This window comes from Actinia tenebrosa, unplaced genomic scaffold, assembly GCF_029948245.1.
Source record: "Actinia tenebrosa isolate PJP-AT-01 unplaced genomic scaffold, QUT_ActTen_1.0 PGA_scaffold2__45_contigs__length_23673736, whole genome shotgun sequence".
NCBI lineage: Eukaryota > Metazoa > Cnidaria > Anthozoa > Actiniaria > Actiniidae > Actinia > Actinia tenebrosa.
The window spans coordinates 6,682,012-6,694,557 of NW_028292579.1; the positions used below are offsets into that span (position 1 = coordinate 6,682,012).

The window sequence follows — 12,546 nt, forward strand, 5'->3', positions numbered from 1 at the left end:
GCACCTATTTCCGCTTCGCGTTTTGCCACTCCTGAAAGTTCTCTCGTGTTCTGTCAATCCCCGTATACATTATAACTGCACACAGCACGCGCGCGCGTTTTTTATTTCTTTAATAAGAAATATATGGCTATATATACCGTATAACCATAGGTATCTTTACTCAAGGTATATCATACGTTATATCATTATCATGAGGTCTTGTTACCATGCGCACGGGGTATGCAAGAGAAAAATCAATGTACATGGTCACGGTTAATGATAATTAGAGTAGATTTCGTATGGCTGATGTGAAACGCTCACTCTGCGCTTACTCTGCGCTGTCTCGGTCACGGCAAAGACTGGACCCAAAACACCCAGACATAATATTTTCCCATTTCATGCAAATAAGAAACGAAAATATTCCCTTTTTTTAGTTGTATCCATATTCATGTGTGTTCTCGTGGTATTTTCATGTGCCACCGTTAAACAAAGAAATGATACTCTAGGGAATGACATGGTCTGGAATGGGAAAACAATGTATTAAGATTATTGGCGACATTCTTTGGGCCAATCACAGCGCTCGATATTCATGTTTAATCAATTAGTACGAACCAACAGGGTACCGTCACGGTCCCCGCACCGCACGTTCAAAATAGCCTTGAGTTAATCTTATAAAGTCATATGAAATGCGCTCTAATAGAGCGTTTTCACTTGATGTCACAGCGGCCATATTGCATAGTGTACCCAAACAAAACGTTTTCTATCCTACGGAAATTGAACTCTATTTTTAACTGTGCAGAAAGTTTCTATCGTTTGGTACACCAATATGGCTGCCTTGTCACGCGAGGAAAAACGCTCTATAGACCAATCAGATATCATGTTAGGAACGATCCTTACCGAGTCTACAGCATACATGGTATTAGTACTGGAATCTATTACCATTCCTAGGCAAACAAGAAAGATACTAAGAAAAAGCATTTACTAAACCTTCAAACCTTGAATATACATCTGGGCTGATCTAAGTCAGGGCAAGGCTAACTCACAGATCAAACCCTGAAATGACCTCTGGGCTGATCTAAGTCAGGGCACGGCTAACTCACAGATTGAACCCTTAAACAACCTCTGGGCTGATCTAAGTCAGGGCACGGCTAACTCACCAGATTAAACCCTGAAACAACCTCTGGTGATCTCTGGTCTGATCAAGGTCAGGGCACAGCTAATTCACAGAGCAAATTGAAACTTTGCTTGTTATTAGGTTTTAAGGAGGGAGGAAAACCGGAGAACCCGGAGAAAAAGCCTCGAATCGAGGGAGAGACCTAACGAACTCTACTGACATGTGACGCTGATGAGTCTTGCTACTTAGCCAATGGTTCACGCCTCGTCAGTTTGAATCAAAACTTTTATAGTAATCAAATACGTTAGAATAATTTTTCAGTTTCATTACCTGAAATATGTCTAAACTGCGCTCTCTCTCTTCGCCCGTCACGGTAACCTTTCAAACTTCCTGCAAGGGACGTAACTTCACCTGTACCAACATATCAAGCAAGCAAGCAAGTTAGTAGGTTATCCATTAGAAATAAGTGTCGATGTCACAGTGTGCAATCAATCACTCAGTCCTTGTAGTTCCTCATCCATATATCGCGTCATTTAGTCAGTCGGTCAGTCGCTCAATTCCGTTAGCAACAATAAAAACCATAATGTACCTGTATCAACTTTAATTTTTCGTATTCTTTCGTTTGCATTGGTGGATAGTATGCCTGGACAGCTCTAGAAAACGAAACAGGGTAAGGTTAGCAGCAAACCTTAAAACATTTAGCTCATAATCCATAATTGCATTAGAGTGCAGTGAAAAAAGTTAACTAACAATATAGTGTACAAATAAGTGCAAGGTTTTGTGGGCCTATCTTCTATAGGGCCCGGGTGTGTATAGTTTATATCGAGAAGGTTTTTAGTACTTACGCAGTCCCCCACGTATATAGTATTGTCCTCGCTATGGTAGGTTATACCCCAGGGGTAGTTAAACCTGGCATTAGTGCCAAACCCATCGACAGCAGTGACGCGGTCTTGACAGTCTGTTTTGGCGCCTTTGTGAGGAAAACCACCTCCCGCCACTGTACGTACATAACCTGGTAAAACAAAATCCGGTGAGAAAAAAGAACGGAAATTAATTACTTGCAGTTATATGGGAATGGATGGATGGAGGGATGGAGGGAGGGAGAGAGGGAGAGAGGGAGGGAGGGAGGGAGGGAGGAAGGGAGCCGGAGGGAGGGAGGAAGGGAGCCGGAGGGAGGGATGGATGGATGGACGGACGGGTGGGTGGGTGGATGGATGGAGGGAGGGAGAGAGGGACGGACGGACGGAAATTAATTACCTGCAGTAATATGGGAATGGATGGATGGATGGAGGGATGGAGGGAGGGAGAGAGGGAGGGAGGGAGGGAGGAAGGGAGGGAGAAAGGGAGCCGGAGGGAGGGATAGATGGACGGACGGGTGGGTGGGTGGATGGAGGGAGGGAGGGAGGGACGGACGGAAATTAATTACTTGCAGTAATATGGGAATGGATGGATGGAGGGATGGAGAGAGGGAGGGAGGGAGGGAGGGAGGGAGGGAGGGAGGGAGGGATGGATGGATGGACGGACGGATGGATGGATGGACGGATGGATGGGTGGGTGATGGATGGAGGGAGGGATGGAGGGATGGATGGATGGATGGATGGATGGATGGATGGACGGATGGATGGGTGGACGAAAGAACGAGCGAACGACGATGTAACAGCTATACTACCACCCAGCAAGGTGGGTCCTTACAGCAATACATGAAAATCATAAAACTATTACCCTCTACAAGACAAATTACTATAGATCATTATCATAAAGTCGACGCCCTAATATGTAATTAAATAAAATAAATGAAACGCTAAACATATATATTTTATGACATATCTGAAATATAACGCGCATGCTGATTGGCTTGATTAAACACTTGATAAAACAATTGCAAAAAGAATATGCTCGAAATTTAGGGGCCGATCGTTTATTACGTCGCAGGGGGGCGGTGATTTTAGAGAGGGTATATTTCAATCTCGTACCCTGACCATGAGGAACGTGGGCTCTGGGTACGAGATTGGGGTATCTTTATGAAAGAACATAATTTGTGGGGGGGGGGGGGGGGGTAAACTTTGGTTTTGAGGAATAAAAAAAGGAAAATAGTAAACTAAATGGCAATGAAGAAGGGAGGGTACGTTTATCGTAGGGGAATACAAATTCTACTCAATTCTCTCCCATCCCCACAAAAATCCACCAACCCCCTCCCCCACGAAGTAATCATTTAAAACGATCGCTTATAGTAAGATACAGGTTCAATCGGGTACTATCGTCGTGTACGGATTAACGAAGTACGTCATAGGTTTCCGAACACACGAGTGGGACTTAGAAATTTTGGTTCTCCTCACTTAGAAAAAAAATTAAGTGAAGACACCAAGAATCGAACTCGGTACCTTCGGCACCAAAGAACTACTACAATGCCAACCCCAACCCTAACCCTAACCCTAAACCTAACCCCTAGACCACGAAGTGAATTCGGTTGGGTGGTCTCATTTTTTAGTCATATTTAAACGATGTATCATCAGCGCGTGCACATAAATATTTATTATAGTTTAATTTATGCTATCGTAGGGTACGATTACTAGCCGATTACTTGAAATTTGAATTTGAATAGAATTCCCCTGACCATTCCCGTACACGGCGATACAACCTTCAATCGTTCTTCCAAAGTATTATAGTGCAATAAATAGAATTAAAGATATGAAAATCTAGAATCAAATGCACAAAAACAACAGAAATTAAAAACCCTTAACAATAATGATTAATTTGCTTGATTAGGGTAAGTCCCGATGTTACGCTTCACCTTATTTAGCCTGCATAGCAGACGACTACAGCTTATTCGAATGATCTCAATTATTCTCTAATTGGAGCTTAAACTGAAAGCTTTAACTGAAATTTTAAGTAACATTTAGGTTTACAATGCGTGTTGCTTTTAAAGAAAAAAAACACGAATAGATGTGTTTTTTAGCAGGAAGTATACGTTTTAGAGGAGTAAGCTAAGCTTGTGTATTTTCAATGTATAACATGTAGCAACATGTTCATGTCAGATATGCAATTTGGAAATTCAACTGATCACAACGAATAATCATGATTCATTATAATAAACCCTACGATGACAAATACTTACCTTCAGAACCTCTGTTAGGGGTAAAACAAACAGCCAACCATAAGCATCGTAGAAAAAGGGGAACATTTTGGACCCTGCTAAAGGCTAGCATCTTTCCACTCGAGGTTTATTTGGTCACGCAAGGATAACTTTATTTGAATTAAAATCACCCAATAAGGTCACGTCATCACCACAGCATCTTCAACAAAATCGGTTTCACATTGCTAAGTATCAATGCACTTTGCTATGTTTCTCAGTTTTATTTACTTCCGTTGACTTGAAGATGTTGTCACCAAACCCGTGAATAATATTTAGTACTAATTAGTAGTAAATTCATACAGAATCCTTTGTTTTCTATTGTTTGATTATCACTATTCTTCGATTGCACGTTACGTCATCGCGGACATGTTGGTACCATTTAACAAAAGATTTCTTATTAGCGTCCATTGTTAACGGCACCACAATGGCCGCCATGCTTGGGTCTTTTAACTCTCTTGGGAATGCTTGCAAACCATCAATTTAGTACTAAAAATTAGTATTTGTTCACGGGTTTAGTGCGAGTACTCTATCAAATGAGATGCAGAATGTAAAACATACGATTGCTTAACCACGAAAGTTTGTGGAATTTTTTTTTTTAACTTGACTTTGTGCAATACTTATGTCGGATACATTAGAAGATAAGCAAGACCAAAATAAGTTATTTGTATAAATGTATACTACGACCTTTCTGCAATCAAGTGTATAAAAAGAATAAAGGTAGTTGCCAGTGGCTTACACGCCTATGGCCCTTGCAACTTGTTCCCATTTCAGACCATGTGCCATTCTTTAATAAATAGGATTCTTTGTTTCATTTGCATCCAAATAAAGAAATGACACTCAAGGGAATGACATGTTACATGTGGTCTGAAATAGACAAAACATTATGCCCAAGGTAAAGAGATATATTTAAAAGTGAATTTTTGTTATGAGAGGAAAACTGGAGAACCGAGAAAAAAAACCCACCAAATGCAGGAGAACAACTTGGTATATAATTTAACACCGAGTCCAGGAATCACGGAAACTCAGATCGTATTAGTCAGAGGCGAGTGAACTATCACTGCACCATTTGTGTGATACAGGACCTGGATTGACTCTAAATCAGGCTGTGATACACTGTCCTGCTTTTGTCATCAGAAGTTGAATTTAGAGGGAAGCTGATGTGGGAATTTTTTATAAAGAATCACTTAGGTATTACTCCAAGACATTTCTATGGAAATCACTAGGAAGGGCGAAATGTTTTGTTGGAATGCTCATCTCACAGAAGTAGATTTATGTACCACATGATAGGGTTTTTGGGTACCAACTGATTTCTTTTTGAGTAGTATGCACTTGTAGAAGTGTTCGATAGAGACAATAGACAATGGAAGGGGTTGAGCAGAAACTGTAACGATAAATTTACCATGCGAACAAACTTGGAATATTGCCATAATTATCTGGACTTCGTGCACAAAGTTGATCCATTTAAACTGAAGTGTTTGGACAAGAGTGATGTTCTTTTTCGAGAAACTCATTCCATATGGTACTTAAAAATCTCATTTAAGGGTACATAAATCTAGTGCGCAAAGACATGCATTCCAACAGAAATTTTACCACTCTAAAGATTTCCATAGTATTGTCACATATCATTCTGCCATGCCTGGATCCACTCAGGGATGAGGGATAATAATACAAATGTAATTGTTGTACTTACTCCCCCTCCCTCCCCCCTCCCCCCACAAACATAATAAATAGTTCACCCATACTGTAGGTAAGAGAGTAGTTCAGAAGCAAGACACATTTAAGATGAGATATAATTACTTGTTTAACTCTAGTCACTCCTAGATTACAAGTTAACTTTGTACATAAAAGCTTGCCAAATTATCGGTAACATCAAAGAAATTAATAGACCTTATTCAAATTCCCTGGAGTAACCATTTAGAAAATGTCTCCAAGTTGAAGTTGGAGTTGATATGATACAGTAAATGTATAAACCTGTCGGCTTGGACACATTGTTTTGTGGTCGCTAAAGTGAAGTCTGAAAAGGTATATTAATATTGATTTGTCATTTCTTTTCTGTTGTTTCACCAGCTGTTATCTCTGGTTGGGACTCTTGTGTTCTGTAAGTAGGGAACTGCTCCCATGTGGGAGAGATGTCAAACTTCCTGAACTCCTGAGCCATTTCTATTGGTTCGCAAACCAGTCGCTTGAGCTCATCATCATAGCGAATCTACAATGACAAAGCAATGAACGTCAGCATCAGAGAAGTAATATTAAGGCATGGCTGTCTTACTGAGTTTGAAGTCTTGAGAAAATACCTCAACTTCTAAATTAAACTGACCCTTCTCAAAATTATCTTCGATTCAAGGCAACACATGAAAATATGAAAGAAATTATACAATCACTGTGACATTGTTTTGTATTTTCACATCAGCCTCACATCAAACATTATTTTTTGAGAAAGGTCATCAATTTTGTTATTGTCCAAGTTGTGCATTCTTCACGTTACAGTTGACTTTTGTGAATAGTGTCCTTCATGGTTCCTCTGTCACATTGAATGAATTATCATAATCAAAATTGAAACAATATGAATAGTGAGTCACATATTTAATAAATAATAATAAATAATAATAATAAATCTTTATTTATCCTCACTTAATAAGATATCACACGAGTGCTAGTTTGAGCGAGCTAAAAACTAAAAGTTTTATAGGTATGATAAGAAATATATAAAAGAAGGGGAAAAAAAGCTATAATACATACATAATAATACGATACTATTAGAAAGTATGTCATGTTTATAGATGAGATGATAAAAGACACTGCAATGTCTTATAAACAACAGAACAAGAAACAACTCACCATTAATCCTGTTTCCATGTTAATTTAACAATTTATTCAATACATTGGCAGAGGGACTATTATTTGCTCTTTTAAAAATGAGGCTCAACCTGTGTATGTACTAAAGGATACAGCGATACGAGGGTGCAGTACTTACCTCTACATAGCCACTAATTGGGAAGTCTTTTCTGAATGGATGACCTTCAAATCCATAATCAGTCAAGATTCGACGTAAATCAGGATGGTTAGAGAAGAATACTCCATACATATCCCATATCTTGAGTACAAAAAAAGGTAAGAATAGAAGAATAAAGAAGTCAATTTAAGATGATAATAAAAAAACAGTCCTTTTTTTCACGAGGGTAGCACTTAATAGCCAGTGGCTAACAAACCTGTGGCCCTCATTCCGTGATCGAATTGGAATTTAGGAGTTGATTTTTGCGGAGGGAGGAAAACCGGAGAACCCGGAGAAAAACCCTCGAAGCACAGGAGAGAACCAACAAACAACTCTACTCATATACAACACCGAGCCTGGCGGGACTTGAACCCTGGGTCGCATTGATGAGAGGTGAGCGCTCACACCGTTACGCCACCTGGGCAGTACTAAATGTGCAGTTATCAATGTTTTTGATTCCATGGAATATGCCTATCATTTTCAATACATATGTAAATATGATAATAATAATATTCTCATACAATCGTATAACTAGGAACTAAACATATTTTATTAAAATACATATATAAAAATATGAAAAAGTATTAAAACTATTCGTTAACAGTACTGAATAATGAAAAATCCTTTGTTTTCTATCAAATAAAAAGCACTAATGTTTTCCAATAATTTTCCTACATAGGAGAAGTAGGTCAGACAAAGAATAATCAAAAGTGTAACTTGTGTTTCGAATAGTTCCTGTTTCTTCTAATTTCCTCTTTTACTCTGACGAAGGACCAATATCGGGAACGGTTTACCCTGAAACATCAGTGCAGTAGTTACAAACTGTTTTACAAGGTGTTTTAATTTCCTCGTTATTCACCTGTATTCTACACATCAATGCAGTCAAAACTAGTGACCACTATTCGTTATGATATTTTATTCGTATAGCTATGGTAGACTAACTCACCTCTCTTTCATACCAGTTAGCTACTGGATAAATGCTCGATATTGAATCAATAGCTGTCAGTTCATCTGTGTATGTCTTGACTCGAACTCTTGAGTTATAGTGCAGGGACAGCAAGTTGTAAATAATCTGAGAAAGTGGAAATTAGGAGGAATTTAATTTTTTTTGTAATAAGTTACCACTAAAAGGAAATCAAAGGTAGCAGAGTGGTAAGGCAATTACCTCAGTGTATCTCATCTTGGGTTTGATTACTGGACTCACATGTGAGCCAGATTGTGAGATTCATGTTTTTTAAATCTTTAATCATGCACTCTTAAGCCCTGTTTACACTGGCGATTTTTGCAGCGATTTTTGCAGCGATTTTTGCAGCGATTTTTGCTGCGATTTTTGTGGCAACTTTCGGAAATATGAAATCTTTTGTCTCATCCTTCAAAAGAGACATTCGTCTAGGAAAATCTTGGTATCCTGAAAAAAACTTTACAAGTAAATTCTTTACCATTATTCATTATGGACAATATTGAAAAAAACCGCAGCAAAAATCGCCACAAAAATCGCCTGCAAAAATCACCGCAAAAATCGCTAGTGTAAACAGGGCTTTAAAACAGTTAAAGAACTATACTAAGAGATAATAATAATAGAAATAAAATATATATAAATATGTATATAAATATAATAGATTCATTAAATACAATAATAAAGTAGATATATAGTATACACACACACACACATACAACATACACACATATATACATGCACGCATACATATGGATTACATATATATATGCATGCACATAATACGTGACCAGAAGCATTGGTATAGATGTGATGTGTAGATGTAGAAAAATTGAGTGATCAACCAATCAATTCATTACGTTACTCCCTTGTCAGAGTATTTTATGGTTTTAGTTTGCAACCCAATTCTGGCTATACGATCAGCCCGGTACCATCAGACCAACATCACATTTCTTTGGCTGAGAATATCATTGATTTCATTACAGTATGTTTGAATTAGGGTCGACAAACTGGGCAACTGTAACTTTGCACCTAATGTTGCATGTAATAGTTGCACCATGCATCAAAACCCTTACTGCAATTTCAATGGCATACAAACTTGTGGTTGTGAGTTGCCCATTAGAATTTTGTTTTTTACATGCCACCAATCCAATCCAATGCCACCATAGTATTAATTTTGATTGACAAGAGCAAAGAACCAAATTTCAGCAAGTAGCTTGCAGCTATGACTTTGTGTAGTATTGAAAACTGCTATTAAGAGGCAATTGAGTTTTAATAGTAACAGTGTGAAGTGTTACCTCAATTTAATGATATCAATGTTTTCCCATTTCAGACCACGTGTCATTCACTAGAGTATCCTTTCTTTATTTAACGGTTGCACATGAGAAGAGACATTAATATGGATACAACTCAAACAAAGAATCTTATTCTCAAGGGAATGACAAGTGGTCTGGATGGGAAAACATTACGCCCAAGGTAAAGAGGTCTATTTGAATTCAATCTGTACCTCAAATCTATAGGGTCTTGTTGGCACATCCACAGCTGTCAGATCTGCTAAGGATTTGAACTGAGCATTTGTATGGTCTTTTAGGAAAGTGAGTACTGGAATTATACCCTCTGGTGAGATCAGAAACTCTAGTTCCTTTGTGTAATTCACTTGAGCAGACTGGATGTATTTAGGTAACATGGTGGACACATATTCACCAAATTCTGACAGTTGAACCAACTTTGCATCTTCTAAAAAAATACAAATTACATAAAATTTGAACTGTGTAAATATACAGTATGAAATAGAAAATGTGCTAGCATGCTGGATTCAGTTATATTGAAGAAATGGTTCATAAGTAGTGTGCATCGAGTTATGGATGCACGTGGGAGTTTGTTAAGCATGAAAGATGTGTAATGAGTAGCATGAGGCGATAGCCGAGTGCTACTCTAGCTTCTTAATTCTTAAGCAACATACTGTGTGCATCCATAACTTGATAGATGCACGCTACTTATGAATCATTTCTTTTATAAAATATAGGAAAAGCATAAAAAATATTCATTAATGGAGAAAAATTCTAATATTCTTTCTAGCGAAATCTGTATTACACAGCACGCTACTTAATTGACGTCAGCTTGCACTATCAGTTTTTGGATGCACGCTTGTGCATGCTTGTGCACTTAAAAACCAATTAGAGCGCGCATTATATCATGGCTATGTTATTTAAAGCAATGTATCTGGGGATTGGCAGAACAGGAGAAGCATACCCATAGCAGAACACATGCTTCTTAACACTTCTCAAGTGTTCTGCAAATTCATATATGCTTTATAACTGCACACAGCACAGCAAGCAAGATTTTTGCATAAAATACAGATTACTATAACCATTATTAATAATAACCATAGGAATAATATACACTGTAGAAAGTGCAAGCTCATGCCGTGGTGTCATGAAGCATGCAGTTACAACCAATCAGTTGACAAACTCAACTAACAAATTAAGAGCTTTACTACATTTATGTAATAAAATATTATAAGTAAATCCAAAAATTATCTAAGTGAGCAATAGTAATAACATAAATAAACAAACCTTTCACTGTTACTTCTGAAGTTAAAAGTCTTTTAGTAACACATGATGTACCCAGGAGACTTGGTCTCTGTAGACCTGGAAATATTTGAAATATTTGATTGTTAGTGATGTTGATACACACAGTTAGGAAGTAACAGCTTTACATTTGTCCAAGAAGATGGTAATGGTATTTTTCTGAAATACCCAAACCTTATATGAAAGTACTCTTTAAATCAATATCATTGAGTTTCTTTTTCATCTTATTGGGTAATTGTTTATGCACATATAACAGAGAGATATTGAAAAAAAACTACAAGAATCGTACAAAAACATCTTTATACTTGCATCATGTGAGTAAAACTTGTACATAAAACACTCCTAAACCATGTCTCAAGAAGATTAAACAAACTACAAAATATATAAATAATGTCAAGCTTAATTTGAGTGAGCAAATATACTTACTCTTTGTAAAATATCTCGTAGATGAGGGACCAACAAGCCTTGCTGAACTACAAACACGACTAAGGAAGGACGCCGCCATCTTGGATGTAAAAGACGCTAATGCGCATGAGCAAGCAAAGAAGCCAACGAAACACATGCAGGTAGCCCACTCGACCAATATGACCAAGGAAGCCCAAACTCAGTGTGGTTCAAAATATCAGCTAAAGCCAAATTATTTTATTTATTATTCCAAAGAAAAATGAAAGAGGAACGTGATCAAAATCTAGAAGCCTCTGTAGACCTTTTACACCTTGGATATGATTATTTCTTATTTAAGACTAATTAACAATTTTTCGCTGAAGACGAAGTGAATATTGGGGAATATTTACCGAGACGCGGTGATTCTTTCAAAAAAAGAAGATAAAAGACATTTTTTCCGGTAACAGCAACGAAGTGGCTGGCCGCAATTTTGGATTATCGTGTGATAGTGTGAGTTTCTCAACCAATCAGCACGCAAGATTTTCAATAATCACCTGTGTATTTTTACTAAATGTAATTATTCTCTTGAGTATTATTTATTCCCTAGAGATTTAAAATACAAAACAATGTGTTCAAACTAAAAGAATCTATTTAGACTCCTCTGATGGTCCTAGGTTCCTCTGCACCAGGAAGGGGGGGGGGGGGAGGCGGGGGAGAATGCATTGGAGAAGAGCCTGTATAGCCTATATAAATTTACTAAGGCATATACCTATAGCACAGTTATTATTTTTGTTGGTTTTCTATTGAGGATTAACTTTTCTCTAAAATACAATTATTACTTGCTCTTCCAAATGCCAAAACCCACAAAATTGATCACATTTGAAGGTTTTTTTTAGAAAGAAATGGTTTATTCTAAAAAAACTAGATTAAAATAATTCATTTCCTATACAATATATATTTTAACTACATAAAATGCAGCTAGCTACCTACTATTTCCTCTATTTGACCTCCTGTGAAGGTAGCATGATAGCATGGTCTAGCTGAGTGGTGATCACTGCAACAGAATCCCTTGCACAATACCTTTCTTTTGTTCAGTTAATTAACACCAACTGTCTTACTATTCTTATTAGGCAATTCTAATTCAAATAATGAAATTAATGAAGCATTTAAGTAGCGGTTAGTAAAATAGTTAGTTAGTCCTATCCAGTTCCACAATTGAACTGTGATTTAAAACATGCTCTATGTACTAAAAATTACAGCAAACAGCATGCCCCTAGTTATGGTCATTCATGTTAGTTGCTGACAGCTTATGTCTCTCAAACTATTTGAGGCTTAAAATTTTTTTATTCACAGTAGATTTCACATAACTTTTGACAATCAGGTCCTGAAGTTTGTTTG

The 12,546-nt window shown here is 37.4% G+C and overlaps 2 protein-coding genes across 2 annotated transcripts in view; both read right to left on the reverse strand.

The window, feature by feature from the left end:
* The window catches only part of LOC116300964 (NHL repeat-containing protein 2), an 11,703-nt gene extending 7,363 nt beyond the window's left edge, over positions 1-4,340 (reverse strand). The window contains exons 1-5 of the mRNA XM_031709946.2: positions 4,209-4,340; positions 1,939-2,105; positions 1,683-1,746; positions 1,424-1,504; positions 877-923 (exon numbers count right to left, since the gene is read on the reverse strand). Coding sequence (XP_031565806.2) covers positions 877-923; positions 1,424-1,504; positions 1,683-1,746; positions 1,939-2,105; positions 4,209-4,299 — 450 coding nt within the window. The 5' untranslated portion in view covers positions 4,300-4,340. The remainder of the gene's footprint in view (positions 1-876; positions 924-1,423; positions 1,505-1,682; positions 1,747-1,938; positions 2,106-4,208) is intronic.
* A 1,658-nt stretch (positions 4,341-5,998) lies between these two features.
* Positions 5,999-11,277, reverse strand: LOC116300973 (NADH dehydrogenase [ubiquinone] iron-sulfur protein 3, mitochondrial). Its single transcript, XM_031709955.1, has 6 exons — positions 11,191-11,277; positions 10,750-10,824; positions 9,681-9,910; positions 8,165-8,290; positions 7,201-7,320; positions 5,999-6,432 (listed from the first exon to the last, which is right to left on the reverse strand). Exons 1-6 carry the CDS (start codon positions 11,267-11,269, stop codon positions 6,268-6,270), a joined length of 795 nt encoding a protein of 264 aa, XP_031565815.1. The 5' UTR covers positions 11,270-11,277; the 3' UTR covers positions 5,999-6,267.
* Positions 11,278-12,546: the final 1,269 nt, after the last annotated feature.

What these genes read in the sequence shown, in the direction of transcription:
- LOC116300973 (XM_031709955.1), bottom strand. Translation starts at nt 11,269, where the DNA reads ATGGCGGCGTCCTTCCTTAGTCGTGTTTGTAGTTCAGCAAGGCTTGTT. An exon ending in TTCAGAAGTAACAGTGAAAG is followed by an intron (nt 9,911 to 10,749) that starts GTTTGTTTATTT and finishes GTATTTTTTTAG; the next exon opens with AAGATGCAAAGTTGGTTCAA. An exon ending in CAAGACCCTATAGATTTGAG is followed by an intron (nt 8,291 to 9,680) that starts GTACAGATTGAA and finishes CCACTTTCTCAG; the next exon opens with ATTATTTACAACTTGCTGTC.